Source organism: Siniperca chuatsi, linkage group LG17 (assembly GCF_020085105.1).
Source record: "Siniperca chuatsi isolate FFG_IHB_CAS linkage group LG17, ASM2008510v1, whole genome shotgun sequence".
In the NCBI taxonomy this organism is placed as follows: Eukaryota; Metazoa; Chordata; class Actinopteri; order Centrarchiformes; family Sinipercidae; genus Siniperca; species Siniperca chuatsi.
Window position 1 is genome coordinate 23,119,420 of NC_058058.1, and position 17,322 is coordinate 23,136,741.

At 45.4% G+C, this 17,322-nt stretch overlaps 1 protein-coding gene across 4 annotated transcripts in view; it reads right to left on the reverse strand.

Annotated features, from left to right (window-relative positions):
- arid1ab (AT rich interactive domain 1Ab (SWI-like)) overlaps positions 1-17,322 on the reverse strand; it is a 51,033-nt gene that overhangs the window by 7,281 nt on the left and 26,430 nt on the right. For all 4 annotated transcript variants that reach the window (XM_044170906.1, XM_044170905.1, XM_044170904.1 and 1 more), the window contains 8 exons: positions 5,900-6,140; positions 4,636-4,725; positions 4,054-4,224; positions 3,155-3,455; positions 2,412-2,557; positions 2,173-2,273; positions 1,872-2,081; positions 1,554-1,758 (listed from right to left, as the gene is read on the reverse strand). In XM_044170906.1, coding sequence (XP_044026841.1) covers positions 1,554-1,758; positions 1,872-2,081; positions 2,173-2,273; positions 2,412-2,557; positions 3,155-3,455; positions 4,054-4,224; positions 4,636-4,725; positions 5,900-6,140 — 1,465 coding nt within the window. The remainder of the gene's footprint in view (positions 1-1,553; positions 1,759-1,871; positions 2,082-2,172; positions 2,274-2,411; positions 2,558-3,154; positions 3,456-4,053; positions 4,225-4,635; positions 4,726-5,899; positions 6,141-17,322) is intronic.

The following is a 17,322-nucleotide window of genomic DNA, read 5'->3' on the forward strand; positions in this document are numbered from 1 at the left end:
ATGCCAACCCCCCAATCACCCTCCTCCTCAACAACCACCGGGTTCTTGGAGTAACCAGGAAACAATGATCTAAACCCTGACTCTGACAGATTACTGCCTGAACTGTAGAGACAGGAGACAGCCAGTCGTGTATGTGTGCATGAGAGCGTGATGGCTTGTGGTGTGTGTGTGTGTGTGTGTGTGTGTGTGTGTGTGTGTGTGTGTGTGTGTGTGACATAGTAGTGCTCATCCTTAACTTCAGCTCAGGACTTCTCACTATTAGCATGCCAGTCTGATGACTCACAGGTTCCCATTCATTAAACTGGCACATACACACACACATATACACACACAGAACACCGGGGTCACTGGCAGGTCACATTTATTCACATTTTCTCACATCATCCTCTCGCCTCTCTAGCTCTCACACATACACACACATTAACTGGCTCCCCCTCCCCCTCCTCCCTCTGGGCAGGGATTTCCCTCTACTAAAGATGAAGGGAGGAAAGGGGGAGGGGGGATCTCGTGAGGAAGGAAAAAAATAGCATGGTAGAAACAGAGAGAGAGAGAGAGAGTGAGAGAGAATGGCGTGACTTTTACACACACACACATACAAGCCTCTTCTCCCCATTCATCATTTCTGGCTCAGTACTAATCTCCAGGGAGTGCTGCCTTGCACCTCTGTAGCCCTGGGCCAGGCACCAGGCAGCAAGGACACGCCACTGACGGGCATCGCCATCACTAAATCACCTCCTGCCCCACGCAGTCGTCCCCCCCCCCCCAGCTCTTCCTTCGTACTCACTAGAGGGCTGATGCCAGCTGACAAGCACCCTAATGTCTCCTGTAACAACACCCCAGCGTTGAGTCAGTGCCCCGTGTCTGACAGCCTCTGCGCCAGACTGAAGCAACACGTGGTCGCTCCTGGTGTGGTTGCTCCTGGCAGCTAAAACTAGAGTCCCTCCAAAACAAACAGCTTCCAGGCGACACATCGTCCCAAGACACCCCCACCCTTAACCTCTGACTGACTGCCAGTTTACACACTGACTTTTACCCAACATTCAGAGTTCATTGAAAGATTTGGCATGCTGGCGGCATCACTGTTCACACAAAAACCAACGGGTGGAGTATGAAAGGACAAGTCTTTCGTCATGTCCTGTGCAAATGCCAAGGAGTATTCCCCAAAGAGATGTGTTCGTGGAACAAACCAGAGGATGTAGTGCACTTCTGTGACTTACAGCTACACCGCTGTCATTTACAACTCCTCCAATATATGCCAAAATAGCAGTGATGTATGGAGGATGGCAGCCCCGTACAGGAGATGACAAACGATGGTCTAAGATCGGCTTTTAACACTGCAATTAATAGGATACAATAAAATACACTAGTTTATAGGGCAGATGATGTGTGGCAAATAGAGCAAGGAGGATGTGATGAATTACATGGAAACCCCACTGCTCCCAAGGGAGAAAGGGAAAAATTAAATAGGCTTTCATTCATTGGATACGATTGCGATTTAACTCAGGGACAGGGAAACAATTGGTGATGAGATGCAGGAGGATGCAGGTGCTCACCTGGGCTTGGAGGCTGGATCTTCGGCTGGTTCTTTTTGGTGTCTGTGTTGAAGAAGTCCGGGGGCGGGTCCTCACCACGCTCGATCTTGCACTCAAAGGCGTACAGACACTGGATGTACTGTTTCTTGAGCGAACTGGCGGCGCTGCTCGACGTGCCCACGTTCAGGTTGGTGGCCAGCTCCCTCCACTTCTTGTTCTTGTTCACCTGGTGGGCGATAGAGGAAGGAGGAGGCTCAGAAAGCTGCACACAACAGAATTACAAGAATAAGAATTACAGTGCGGTCTGTTTTAATCTGTGATACTCCAATCCAGGCATACCTGGGTGAGGCCGCCGATCTCTTTGACGGACACATAGAGTCTGAAGAGATCGAGAGGCTTGCGTCCCACAGCAGGCAGGTTGTTCATGCCCATGGCCTTCTCCTCAGCGAAAGCTAGGTATCGATCCACCCACATCTTCCTCTCTGGCTCTGGGCCAAGCTCGTACAGACGAGTGATCTTCTCGTTGGTGATGGTGGAAGAGCTCGACTTCTACAGGACAGATGACGGGAGGAAATCATGAGATGGGAAAAAAACAACACTAATGTGCAACAATTCCAGCGTGTGGATTTAGAACTTCTACCTTTTTGGTAGATTCTTGCTTGGGAGTCCCTTCCACTTTGTTGTTCATCTTCTGGGCAGGGTTCATTTTGTCCATGCCAAACTCCGAACTGGGAGCCATTCCTGGGTGTTTAGGGGTAATAAGAGGAGGGTAAAATATAAAATATTACCAGTCTATACCACCCTTTTATGGACAAAACTTCCAGGCCCACATTAGTATTACAACGACTTGATCAGGGCTTCAGTGTAGCTTTGACTCACCAGGGGTGTTGTTAGCCATATTTGCTCCCATTGGATATGGCCCTGGCCCTGGCTGGTTCATCATACCGTGCATGCTATTCATGCCAGGGCCATATGGAGGGCCTGCTCCCATCATGCCCTGGGACATGTTAGGGTAGCCAGGTGGCCTAGAGAAGAGAATGCTTGTTTAGAAGGAACTTGGGAAAACTGAGATACAACTAGCTGATAAAAATGCATCATCATCATCACAAAGAAACACCTAGAAATAAATATCTAAGACTGTCATCCTTTCCGTTTGATTCTGTAACAAATCCATGCTTGTTCCTTGTCTTGTGTTTACTGGGTTCAGCTTATTCTGTAGGAAACATCAATTTACGTCATATGATTCTAGCAATTGCCAAGCCCACGAGTGCCTCTCTGTAGGCTGAGCTGGCATCCTCACTGGGGAAAGATGTGATTCACTGATGTCAGAGACCATCTCCTGCTCTCTTATTCTCTCCATTTTTTCCTTTTCTCTCATAGATAAGTGTTTGGTCTACTGCCATCTACTCTGCAGCACACTCAGACACCAAAACACAACCGGCTTGCACGTGGGAAGAACCAATCATTTTTCATGGTCACACAACCAGCACATATAAAATCAAGGACAGACACACATTCAGCTAAAAGATGAAATTTTTTTTATATATATATATATATATATATAAAAATAATCCTTATGTCTCATTGAGACACTGATGTATCCAGTAGCTGTAAGCACCCACCTGTTGTGTATGGAGTTTGTAGGTCCGTGGTGCATGGAGGGGCCGCCATCCTTTCTGTTCATGCCTGGAGGAGGACACATTCCGGACCCCACCTGAGGAGGCATGCCGCCCATGTTGGAGCCCATCGCAGGACCGTAGGGCCGAGCACCCATCTGCCCTGGGCCTATTCTGCCAGGTGGGATGGTTCCATACGGAGCCCCGCTGCCCTGACCAGGCATGGGGTTCATGGAGCCGCCCATGCCGGGACCACTGGGGTAGTTGGCATTGGGCATCCCTGTGTAGCCGGGCTGCCTGGGGTAACCTGGAAGGGTCACAGATGGACATTATATTTTATTTTTTGCCTGGTACCAGCAATCATCTGATGTGTGTGTTTCATGCCATTCTCCTGTGTTCATAAACTGTGTTTCGGTCTAAAACAGAAATCTGTGGAAGGACTTCTTCTCATCTCTCCCCGACGAGATAAAGAGTTTTAACGGTCCAGCTCTAAATTTACCTCTGTGCTGCCTGTTCTGACAAGCAGCCTGATGAAGCGGGCTTTATCTGGCCCTCGCTATTCGCTGCTATGACTCATAGCACAACTTCTTCAAAGCCCACAGAAACCATCTGAGACTTCAAAGTGAAGTGATATAATTTCATAAATATATGAAGTGAGAGAAAACTTCAAAGCCTTTTTAAAATCTGGGCTATCTAAGAAACTGTGATGGTCGCAGGACGACAACTGTAAACTCATTCATAATATTTTAAGGATTTGAAGAAAGAAAAAAACCCCTGCATGATATGACGGAGCAGAGTGCACCACTCAACACTGTACTCTCCTCTCTCCTCTACTATTTTTTTTTAAACCAGTGTAGAGGGCCTTTTAAAGCAACACCACCTACACTTCTGCTCTGAGGCCTCACCTTGAGGACCATACTGGCCCCCCTGTGGCCCGTAGTTTCCCATGGAGTTGTTCTGGGGATAGGGTCCCATCCCACTATGTATCTGGCCTCCCGAAGACTGGCGTGGAGATAAGGCGGAACCAGGTTGTCCAGGGGACCCGTAAGGAGGCATCTGAGGGTTACGCATGTACACTGGAGAGGATTGGGAGAGAACATCGTTAGATTAACGATTCTTCATTCGTTAAACGCCTCACTTAAAAAAAAAAAAACTCTGCATATGCTTAAACACACGGTTACATAACACATTATGGCCCTGTGTGAAGAACCTAGCTCTTTACTTCCTCATAAACACACAGTAGTACAGTGTGTCTGTCTGCCGTTACCCTCATTTGAATTGGCTAGTAGACTACAAGCACAAATTTATATTTAAAGATACAGCCTGGGGGAGTGTTTACAGGAGGAAGGAATGCATACGAATGCAAACAATCACACCTAAAAGCTGCTGAGGACCTGACTCACATTCTTGCACTGTTGGCCACTGAGCCGAGGAGGGTTTGAACCGGTCTTGTTCAAAAACTAATTGAAGCAAGTCTCAACACTCACCCCTGTCCTGGCCCATGGCTGACTGGTTCATGGAAGAGTGCATGATGCTGTCCGACTGGACGCTGGGCGGCCGGGGAGGCATCTGATTACCTGAAGGACAGCAACAACATGAGGGCTCTGGAACTCGAAAAAGACTTGGGAAATCTGATTGCCTTGGTTACCTTCAGTCTTTGCTTGTCCTTAAACTTTGAAATATTAACCATCAAATGACCATAAATCAAACAAATCCAAAGAAAAAAAGAAAATAAAAACAAAGACAGACTATGACTGTCCTGTTGGCTGCCTATTAAACTGCTCTCCACAGTGAGTTGTTGGTGGCATCATAACTTCTGTTCCTCTGGCATCTGGATGGTTTACTAGCATCACGTTAGGAGAAAATGTTCCCATCTGGCAAGTCACTTCATGAATTACAAATGTGATCTGTTGTATTTGTGAGTGAGCAAGTTCTGAATTAAAACTAACACACAGCATCCAGCTCTTTATATGAAAAATGTATTCAAATTATTTTTCCTGGTTAGGTATTTTTAGTAGGTAAAATTTGTATGTTTAGCACCCTTTGGAGGGGAACCATTATTATTGCATTTAGTTATTTCATTCTGCATGTTGCTTACTTTTGATACATTCTTGTATATAATCTGCATTTGTTCTTTATCAGTAAATTATGGTCTTGTCATTTTGCAAACTCAAATAATGCTGTAACGTATGATCTCAGACGCCCTTTTCTATGATGTTGGTCATGTTCATTTTTGTTTCGTTTCATCTCATTACATTGAATAATTTCCGTAAAACATTTTTGTTTGAAAAGTCATCTTGGCTGTTTTACAATAAGAATGCATCAGCCTTCTGGGTGCCTGCTGTACAGATGTATGAGTGTCCTTCCTCCATGTAAGTTATATTGCGTTCAGAAAGCATGATTTGAGATTTCAAAGACCACTTCAATGCAACTTAGATTTACGGCCTTCCACTTGAAAAATAAAATTTTGAAATGAAGCTGACGAAACAGGCGATTTTTGGGATTGAACATTCTTAATGAAAGCTGTAACATTATACATATAAAAAGGTATAATAGTATAAATAACAAAAGAATGTGGTTAAGAAACAAAGTCCAGATGTGTTTGCTAATGTATTTTAGTTGCATATTGTACTTCTGATACTGCCGTGAAATCCTTTGAGGCATGCAACAAAGACATCTGAGCAAAAATATATTATATATATTTTTTTTTAAATGTAGACATTTCAAGTGTTGCTAGTATTTTGTCTTTACCTGGCACAGCAGCAGGAGACAGGGGGCCGGTGCGGGAGGGGGTGACGCTGGCGGGGGAACCCACAGGTGATGGCGAGGGCCCACGTATGCCTGGCAGGTGGGGCGAAGTGTGCGGAGAGAAGGGCGATTGGGCGGGATTGCTCTGCTCACCCTGACTGCTGGATACCCCTGAGGTGCTGACGCCCGGGCTCAGGGCCCCCTCTGTACCAGTGGGCAGGTCATCGATGGAGCCCGACAGATCCTGGAACAAGAGGAGCAACGTGTGTTAATGATGATGAATCACAGTTCATTCAGAACAACAGATCAGACATTGTAACATTCTGATAACTGTAAAGGTTGAGCTGGAAGCTTTGAATATTACCAAGTATTTCTTTTTCTTCTTTGGATAAAATCATGAAATATGGCTAACATTAACTGAAGCCAAAGCCTTTCCACCCCCCACCCCCCATTTTTTACAGCTTATGTGTTTTTAAATATCTAATTCATTCCCTTCAAATCAACTCATGGCAACTAATTTAAATTTCATTTTATGCACCATTTCTGTTCTTTTTTTTCTTAAAAGATAATTTTTTGGCATTACTGGTTTATTGTGATAGCGATAGCTGGAGAGACAGGAAAGGCGGGGGGGGGCTGAAATCGAGCCCGGGGCGCTGCGGTAAGGACTCAGCCTTGATACATGGTACACTCTCTACAAGGTGAGCTTGAGTGGAAAAAGCGATACACGATATCAAAGGCAAAAATCAGTCGGCGTGTGTCAGTGCATGTAAGCAGAGATGTAAATAAAGCCCAGTTCGGCTCAGACGCTAAAATGTAAAAACGTTGGAGAAGAAAACTGAATGTGAATCATATTCAGGTTTTTTCCTGCACATACTTGAATGAGAAGGGTGAGAGCATTATATTTAAATCATGTCAAAGTCAAGTGGAGTCAAATCAAGTGAGTGGGAATCCAAATGGCCACTGATGCGTTACAGCAATCTTTGCCTTCACCGGGGTGTGTCTGTTATTCTTCTCATACAAGACTGCCAGCCCTATTATGGTGCAAACATACATTCAGGTACAATGATTTATTTTTCCGCCTTTTAAAAAATACTCAACATCACTCCTATAATGCTGATAATGATCCATCTTGGCAAGGAGAACTCTGTTTGCATGGCTTGCATAGAGAAAGTGGGGGGGGGTGTATTTGAAGCAAATCATCTCAGGAGACAGTTGAAATAATTGGTGCTGGGCACATGCTCTGGTGCCATGTGGTGTTGTTATTGAGCCTCGCTGGCTGTGACACAAAGACAGCCAGGCAGGCAAGAAGGTAGGAAGGCAGGCGGCGATGATTATGTTTGTGGGAAGGTGAATGTTTACACACTGGCCACTCACGTGGAGCCCATGTGCTTGCTCAGAAATGCAAGCTCATCTGCCAGTCACATCGGAGGAGGGAAAAAAAATGGGAGGAGGGAGGAGGAGGGGGGGAAAGTCTCATTGGAAGGTGGCCAACTATTCCCATAGAAATCTCACACTCGCAGGCTGGCTGCAGCCCCGAAGCTGGCGGTTTTGCACTTGAAACAGCGCCCGTTGCTATTTTTGGGACGTGACCTGATGGAGGAACCCCAGAGGGAGTGACAGGAGGAGAACGCTGATTCAGAATCCACCCCCCACCCCCCCTTCCAATCCACCCCCACCCTGTTCCCTCTGCCCTCCCTTCCTCTCTTTTTCTCACTTCTATGAGTGCACAAACCCAAACCCGCACAGGAGATGTGGCAGCTACAAAACCATGCGTAACACAGCAGGAGGACTTTATGTATGAGAACCACACTCTAAAGTGTTTCACTGGCTGAAACCCAATTAATGTTCACAAACGTAAAAACAGGTCAGAACAAGGCAGAGCCATGCTGTCTGAACGACATGGAGCGGAGAGATCTTAATGCTCTGGAGTAGAGAGCAGAGATCAAACAGCATGACATTCCTTGCTTAAACAACCATGGCGAGATTCTTTTTCCAGCAGCCAGCATCATCAGCTGACCTACATCCCCCCTCTGCCCAACCAGCACCACCCCACCTCCACTCAGACATCACAAGACCGGTCATCTGACACAGGGCTCGGTCTGAATGCCCTGGGCCAGCCGCCAAGATGACCACCTCAGCAGCTGCCACACTCAAAGCTTCAGAGATCACTGCACGGAGTTTTGTCCCGGCCACAAAAACCCTCCCACACCAACTCCTCCATGACCCAGACCACAGGGCAAAAAGGTCAGGGGTCAATTCCTGGAGTTACGCCCGGGAGTCACATCTCGGCAGGAGGTCACTGTGGATGGCTGCACAAGACATACACATTTCAGTCACAAGACAGAAAGAGGGACCAAGAAAGTATTAGCAAGGCAGGATCCGCCCTGTTAAAAAACAACAGCCTTTAAAAGTGGGATTTCGGGTACTCGACGGAGCCTTGGGGGCGTTTAAGCAGAATGAGGATCAGTTGAGTAAAAATCTAGCAGAAATGAGCAAAATTTGAGAGGTGCAAGTCTTCAGTCTTGCCACTATTACCAAATACAGTGTAGACTATGGCTGGGTAATGAGCCTCTGTACGTTTTTGGCACTAAGGTCAAGTAACAAAAACTGTCAAGGGTTGAAAACTGGCATTGAATACCTCCTCGCATTTGTAATCCTGTTTGCTTATTCTTTGATGAGACAGTTTGTGATTTAAATCAGAATTTTGCCAATGTGACTGTATAGATTTTTATTTAGGAAAAGTTTTATATAGCTGCCTCAGTTTTAACAGTGGGGTAACGTCTTAAAGTCCCTTGCTTAAATATTTATCTACCAAACTTGTGGCATTTTTCACAACTTGAGAAGGCCGAGTGCTCTGCCTCAGCCTACCGTATTCTGTGGCCCGTCAGATTCTACGAGCTGTAGCAGTGTAACAACAATTTAACCTTCAGGTAACGTTAATAATGTAATTTATATATTTGATATTTGTTGAATGATAAAGTAGAATTGTTATTATTTCCACTGTGTTGTTTTTACCTCTGCAGCCGTAGCACAGTACCAAACAAACTACCTAAAAAGATTTGATAAGGGGTGGGAAGGATTTAGACTGGACAAGCGGATTCGGAAATGGATTCAGATCCAATAAAATGCAATCGAATCCCATTCCTAGTTATTGTATGTCTGATGGGGGGTTGGCCCCAGATTGGAGTCAACATGACATTTTCTTTGGTCTAGAAGACAGAATTTCTCTGGAAAAAGACAAAGACGAGCTATTGGTGTTAACACTATAGACAGGGACCAGAATCAGCTGACTGATTTTGGTAAATGGAAAAAGGGCGCTTTGTAGAAATATCATGTCCACATTCCTCAAAGTAAGGTATCTAAAAAAGTAGGTTTTGGTATCGGCGAAACTCTGGTATCATTGGCACTACAAAGTGTAGACAGTTGTACAATTCAACATTAAACCAACATCTTTTATGACAAAATCTCATCAAAACGTTTACTGCCCCTAATGCATTATAACACCAACAACAACAAAAACAATCTAATTCAAATCTACAAAAACATTCACATAAACACCTGCCATACCAGCACATATGCAGCATAGAGGACAAGCTCTTTAACATTCTGTAAATATCTGACAACTGACAGCTCTGGTCCCTCAGCCTGGATAGGCAGAAGCATTGTACACACACACATACACACACACTCAAACACACAAGCTCCTAGCTACTCCCACTCTGCAGTCATTGATTTTTCTCGGCTCAATACTGCACAGCACCAGCCTGTTCTGCTGACTGCACATGCCGGACAGCGAGAGGAGAGCAGAGGAAGGAGGAGGAGGAGGAGGGGGAGGTCGGTGATACTGATGCTGCTTTGGCTCTGCTATTCAACACGCTCATCATTATAAAAAGGCAAATGATGAAGAGGACATGGATCAGGAATGAGGAGGAGCTGAGGGACAGTGGGGTGGCTAAGTTTGAATGTGGAGGTTTATGAGCTCGGAGGAAGGCTACAGCAGCAGTATTATGTATGACAATTACAACAACAGGAGATAACGAGAATATACAAGATCACAATATTTTTCAACACGCAGGAAGAGGGGACGATATGTGAGCTGTGTTGTGGAGAGAATGACAGAGCTGCAGCTCTTTCTGTGGAGCTCCAAGCTCCTTTCTATGGCAGCCATTTTGTGTTTTTCCCAGCACTGCCTAACATGGAACTTCAGAGCTGAGAACTGCAGAACAGTGTTCATAATGTTTGAGGGTTGAAGAGAGGCAACAAGACAGATTTATAAAGTGTAGTGTTGAAAATTCAATAAAAAATTGCTAAAAAAAAAAAAAAAGAAATCAATTATTGTTCATGAATGTGGAAAATGGCAGAAAGTCTTTAGTGTTCCCATTATTCCCATATTCTCCACTGCTCTTCTGAGTGTGCCTGTGCTGTCTCTGAGTCATCTGCTTTGCTCTCCTCTCCGCCGTCCTAATGTATTCCATTTGCAGATTACTTCACAGAATCAATCAAGCCCGACCAGAGCCATTAGTCTGCCAAGCCAGTCGATTTTTTTTCTTCTTTTTTGTAGGTTGTGAGAAACAGAAAGTGGGAGAAGAGAAGTAGCGTAGCGGCCCTGAGATAATGAAACGTATCTGGATTGTGTCACCCTGGCCAGTAGTGTAACTAGATCTGGTGGTGGTGGTGGTGGTGAGGGGGGGGGCAGAGTTCATCCCTCAGTCACACACTCTCCCTGACCCAACTCTTCTCTGTCATTCTCAGACCTCAGGATTTCACCAACCGCCTTGCTTGTTCTCAGGCCTCCAGATGCTAAAACACAATGTACAGGGGGAAAAAAGAAAAAGCTCACTCACTCAAGATTTGCTTGCACACATTCTCACACATCCTCTGTGGTGAGGTGATAGCTGACGAAGAGAGAGTAAGAAGGGGAGGGTGGCTGGGGAGATGTGTGTGTGTGTGTGTGTGGGGGGCTGGATGTCAAGGGCTGCCATGGTTACTGTGATCCACGTGGTTGACACATTAGAGCCGATAGTCCCTCCCCCCTGTTGCTGCCATCCCTGTCTGTCTGTCTCTCTCAGCGGCCTCCCTGCGTGCCTGGCAGGGTCACAGTGCAGTCAGCTACTACAAAAGAAGCAGCCCGTCATTGTTACAGGAAACGCAGACACACCAAAGCATCCCCCCTCCCCTCCCCCCTCCCCCACTGGTTTAATTACTCAGCCTCCGGGCTTTTTGAGCTGAGGAGGCCTGGGAGAAACACACACACAGCGGACAAACAGCAAAACCTTGAACTTCTTTGCTGCCTTTCCTGAGTCCCTGATGTTTATGTTTATATGCTGACGACCTCGTCAGTGAGAACACTCCAGCGCTGCGCATGTACCACTCATTCAGGGCAAAGTGGGCTTTTGATATCCGAACAGGGTCATGGGAAAAATAATCTCTTCCCTTTTAAGCATAAGTATCAAGTGAAAGTTTCTCCGCACATTTCCTAAAGAGGCTCCTCTTCTGTTTCTCCCAGCTCAGCCTCTGAACATGCTGACTTGACTTAACTGAGCCCAGAAGCATATTATCTCCAGAGCACAATCGCAGCACTTCTATCTGCAAACACAGATGACAGATAGACTGTAGGCGCTCAGACAAAATAAAAATTAGGCTTCTAGTCTTTGAAACCACCTGTAATGAGTCCATGCTGCATTACCATGAGATGACAGCAGGAAATGTTCAGGTGTTGAACAAGAAGACGGACAGGTGGATGTTGCTGACGCACGCCTCAGCCACCTGCCCAGAGGATCCCACCTGCATCCCGGGGGCCGTGCAGAGTTACGAGGAGCTTCTGGGAAGTCCACCGAAGGCTTGGAGAGAGGCAGCTCCAGCCCCAGCTCGAGGTTTGCAGGGCTGAGCTCAACCATAAGGGGGCACTCCCATCCCACTATGAGGGAAGAACTGGAGAAAGGAGGAGAAGCAAGGCAGGCCCCTGCCTCATACAGCAGCAGCAGCCATTACAGGGTTTCACATACAGCACAGGCTGACGAGAAACTCTCTATACACAGTTAGAGCAACCTATAGGTGCACCATGCAACTCTTACACAATCCACACGATGATATAGATAGGAGCCGTTGAGCAGATGGCTCAAAAACTACTCAGTGGATGAAATTAACATGTCTGAGTTATGTCATTTTATTTCTCCAAGATGTAGGCAAAAAAAAACCACAAAAAAAAACCGTGGATAGTGAACACGCCAGTAGGGTGACAATGCTCAGAGCCTGGAAGCACCCTGCTGGGGTTAGATATCTTGTCTGGGGTATCAGTGCCACAGACACAATGTCTACTAACTCCACAAACGAGTTACCTCCAGCTCCCCAGAGATCACCGTTACACTGCTACTTTATCACCAGCAGCCACGTGGGAGGGGTAATAACATGGACAAAAAAGTACAAGATGAAAGAGTGAACCAGCATAATTCAGAAAGAGTCTCGTACTGCTAAGGCATAAATAATACAATTCATTTGACACTGATCAATACTGTTCTGCTTTAACATTCCTGTGTGATACAGGCTTGCACTCAAAAAAGAAAATAAAGGCCAACTATGAATCTTAATTAATAAGTAGGGAGTTCTTTTTTAAACGCTTCACATTTGCCTAATTGAGCTTCTCTGTGGGGGTAACAAAAAAGAGGGTGTGCAAGGCACACAAACACTGCAGCAGTCTGTGTGTAGCTAACGGAGTAGATGAAGGGAGGTGGTGAAGGGGAGGAGGGTGGGGGGGGTCTGATTGCTGTGAATAATGGGGAGATGGTGTGTGCGTGGGGGGCCTTTTGTAGAGATCACAATAGTTGCAGGGAGTCCCAGGGCAGCGCACAGATGCCCAAGTGAGGCAGGCAGCTGCCCAGCCCGAGGTGAGGGGTGCCGAGATACGGAGGGCGAGGGGGCCAAGGGAGCCTTGGGGTGCAGTGGGGGTGGGCTCCAGACCCCTACAGCCAGTCTCCCTGCTCTCCAGAGCAGCAACGCCCCTCCCCTCCTACTGTCACACACACACACACGCACATAGCATGTCTAGAGGGCGCTACCAAAGCAACTGACACCACCAGTGAATTAACTGGGGGAGAGGGGGAAAAAAAGTAATATAGAGGTTATTTCATAGAGTGTGAGTTAATTTCATTGTGAGGCCAGTTTCATCCATCCAGGCTCAGCAGCTTGTTCCAGCGAGAGCAGGAGAAAGCACAGCACAGACAGTGCTGCAGTCAGCCACAGTCTTTGTGCTGCAAAACTAGCTCAGCCCAGCAGAAATGGAGGCAGAGGGGAGGGGCATGGGAGAGTGTGTGAGCGGAGAGAGCAAAAGGGAGAGTGTGTGTGTGTGTGTGTGTGTGTGTGTGTGTGTGTGTGTGTGTGTGTGTGTGTGTGTGTGTGCGCAAGCTCAGAAGAGCAAAACAGGGCTTGGGTTTTAGCAGGCTGAGAAACAATTCACTGAAGCAAATGCAAAACAACACACTTTGTCAGCAGATTGAATTTTCTCAAGTACATTAATTAAAAATCACATAGAGGAAAGAAAGGGGTGAGACAGAGAGGGAGCAAGGGAGAGAAACAGACGAGCTGGGAGGAGGGAGGGGGTGAGAGCGAGTGAGAGGCACCCTGGAATCTGAATAAGACATGTCGACACAGGAAGCAAGGGCCCCAGAATAGCAACAGGAAACTGGCCCCGGACTCTGAATACTGTCGGCGTCAGAGCCTCGCAAAACAAGGCTGCGCTGCACAGCGTTATGAAAGCTGATTTACTGAGAGAACGAGAGTGAACAAGGAAGGCAAGAGGAGGAGGAGGGCGCAGGCGAGGGAAAGAGAAAACGAGAATTTAGACAGAAAGAGGAACAAGAGAGAGGCAGAGAGAATGAAATATATATATAAAAACTGAAAGAACGAGAAAAATGCAGCAAAAAAACAGAGTGTAATATTGAAAAAGGCACGGAGGGGGTTGGGCTGGGTAGGAGAGGAAAAAAGTGGGCCGGCCTTGTCAGGCTGATTGCTCCAGAGCTATGTCGCAAAAACAAGCTTAGCTGCAGGAGGAAAGCAGAGCTGGGCTGGGCTGAGCAGGGAATGGGGATTGCAGGAGGGGGGACTCAGAGTCAGCACCAAGACTGGAAGATCCCTCAGTTCCAGATCAGGAGGCTTGGCACATAACATTAAAGGTCATTAAGGGTGCATTTGCAAAGTCCCTGAGCTTTGCAAATGCACTGGATGAGACTGAAATTCATGCAAGGGTGGAGTCCTGATAGGCAGCGATGTAGTGATAAATTTAAAAAGGTAGGAAAACTGGGACTAAACTAGGACCTCCAGTTGGCAAAGCAAGACCACCACCAAATTAAGAAAACAAAAGCCAACTTCAACTGCAAGAGAGGCCTTTTATCTACCACATATTTTACTTTAGTTGTGGATATCCAGTAGGGGTAAATAGAAAGGTTCTGAGTCTACTCCATTGTTAATAGGCAAATATACATCACTGACACAAATAGTACACAAGGTAAACCCTTGGCCCTTCCTTCAAGATAAAACCCCTCCAGATGAAGCCTCTTATTTGGAAAGACAAGAGGAACAGGAGGATGGAGGACAGAAAAAACCAAACTCAAGCGTGAGTGTGTGACCACCATGTGACCTTCCTCTCAAGTCTGGAGCACATTCAGACACATCAGAAAAGAGGAGCATCACAACCAGTGGGCGGTCCTGAGTGGGATTAGCCCCACTGTGAAGAAAGGGTGTACAAAAGACCTGGGAGAGGACGAGGAAGAGATTTAAAATAAATAAATAAACGAGAAGGAGAAAGGTGGGAGGGAGGGAGGGAAGGAAGTTGGTGGTGGTCTGTTAGTTATTCCCGTTCCCATGGGTTGACATGGAGAGGAAGTGTCACTTCCAGGGAGTATGAAAGTCAGACAGTGACAGCAAAGACTCTGGCCGGCTTTACTTCTGCTGGAGCCACGATGGAGGAGGTGGGCTTTTGTATTAGCTCCTGCAAGGACTCACTATATCAATTTGTAGACTGAGCAATATCACATTGGTGTTGCTAATACGAAGTTCCCCTGAAGAATATATTTCTTCATGAAGAACATGACTGAGATAGTGTCACATAAAAAGCTGAGCAGAACTGAATAGCTACTTTTTTACTTTTAAACTCCACACCTCCAGTTTTTAAGCAGACTTTGTACTAAACAGACTTCAAGTCTCAAGAGCAAACTGAGATAACCCTGATGACATCACTATGACATCAGTTTTTTTTTCAACATTATGAAAGCTCCCACAAGAGCCAGAGAAGACATATACAGACATTATAAAACTCTTTTCACAAGCTGTGCAGTACTCCTCGTGAGGAGAAAAATCATTCATGTGTAAAATTGGTGCAGTGCCCCTTTAATCAGCAACTATGGTTATTCATTAAAGACTAAGTCAATAAGGTGACACATTCAGTAGAGAAAAGTACAAAAAAGTACTTCTGTCTCTCCCTCCACTTAGCTCTTAATTTATTTGCTTTCCTAGAAATGACATTATTGTTATTAGGTCACAGGAATATTTTAAGACCAGAAAGACTACTAGTTGTATTGCTTATTGTGCTGTACTCACTGTAAGTTGTTTTAGATTCGCATCAGCTACATGACTACACTGTAAAAGCGTAAAGAGATTTCCATGAAGACAACAGTTCCAGGGAACTGACAGTGTGGTAAATACTCAACAGTTAAACTGTGCATGTGTGTCCTGGAGCCAGGAACCAGCTCAACCTGCTTATCTAGTTCCACTATGGCTGACTGTTTTTTTTCCTTCCTCCCTCCTCCTCCACCTCTTACCCACAGCTCTTTTCTCAAGCTGACTGTTGCTTTCCTACCTGCGCCTTCCAGCAGGCGCTGAGCCTCCTGTACTCCTTTATTCCCACCTCAACGGCGGCCTAACAGACGCTGGGTTTTTAGCACCTGGCTCAAACAGACCCATCTGTGCTCTGGATGAGGTGATGTCTGGCTGGCTCTGTGTGAAAGCTACTAAAGTAGCTAAATGGCATTTACCCCTCAGCCGCCGTTGGATTGGGAATCAAATACGTTCTGAGGCAGATTTTTTAAAAATGCGTCTTTGCAAATCACTGCAGGTTCTTACAAAATAAACACATTTTTCCCAATCAAATGAAACCTGTTCACATTCTGCCAGGTGTATTTTAATTTGGAAACCATACTTCTTTGCTTAACATGATACAAGTTTGTTCATTTTTAGACCACCCAACACTTCCTTTCTAAGTAGAGGCACTGATCACCTATTCTGAATCAGTCACAGGAATAACTGCATCTATTGTGTTTATCAATCTGCCAATGAATGAAAACTGGAAAATAAAGTAATATTGAAAATGTGACACCTTATAGGCTAGACAGTAAGGCTGTTTTTTTTGTGATGCACTTGTTTGCTAATGAGACAATGAGCTTGCTGGTGAGCTTAAAAAAACTGCTAATCAGAGCTGGGTATCATTTGAAATGTTTCAATACCACTGCCAATATGATATCGGAGTTTCAGTACCAATACCAATGTGATACTTTTTTTTTTTTAAATACCCTAATTTGAATTATGCAAATAAAATGTTTTCTATTTAACAAAATAAGTAAAACTCCTCAAATGCATTAGTGTTTAATTTTGTTTTACTAAAAAAAAAGGTCATACAAGAACTTTGCCTAAAATAGATTAAAATGATCGAAATTTTGATTGATTTATACTCAAGAATAAATAAATAAGACTAAAGGGCAATCCAAATCAGTCACATTTTTTTAAAGCATTTCTGGAGTGCTTCCATCTTAACAAATACAACATTCCACAATAACTCCGAGACACACCTGCATGACTTTAGGAACCACAACCCCTCGTTTCTTTCCTCTCCCAGTCTATTTTTTGGACAGCTTAGTGAAGCTGCTGTCTATATGTTGTGAAGTTATCAATAAAGTTCAATCAAGACCTCCAGCTTTTCTGTGAGATTTCCAGATTCACTATGGGCATATAAGGGCTGGGTTATGCTAGAAAAAGAACTGGTTTATGACTGCATCGGAAGGCAAAAGTCTCTATAGCTGTTCCAAACTGCTACTGGAAGGCGGGTGAAAGGCCGGCTGTCATAGGCAGCTCCAGAAAGTTACAGAAATTGTCAGACACAGCCTCCTTAATTCCAACGTTGAAATTTGTAAGTCTGGTTATCAAAAATAGCTTCATTTCCAGGTACAACAGATACCGCTTGTGCGTATATCTACTCATAACACCTGTAGGAGTCAATTCAGCAGTTTTGACACGGGCTGTCAGGGTTCTACTCTCAGCCAGCATGGTCTAATCTGCACACGGTGTCATGTGCACTCCACAGGGGTGCAGAGGGAAGAAGAGGAAAAGGAGGAGAAAGGGGATCAGTTCATCTCTACTTTAGCCAGATTAATGGCTCTCTC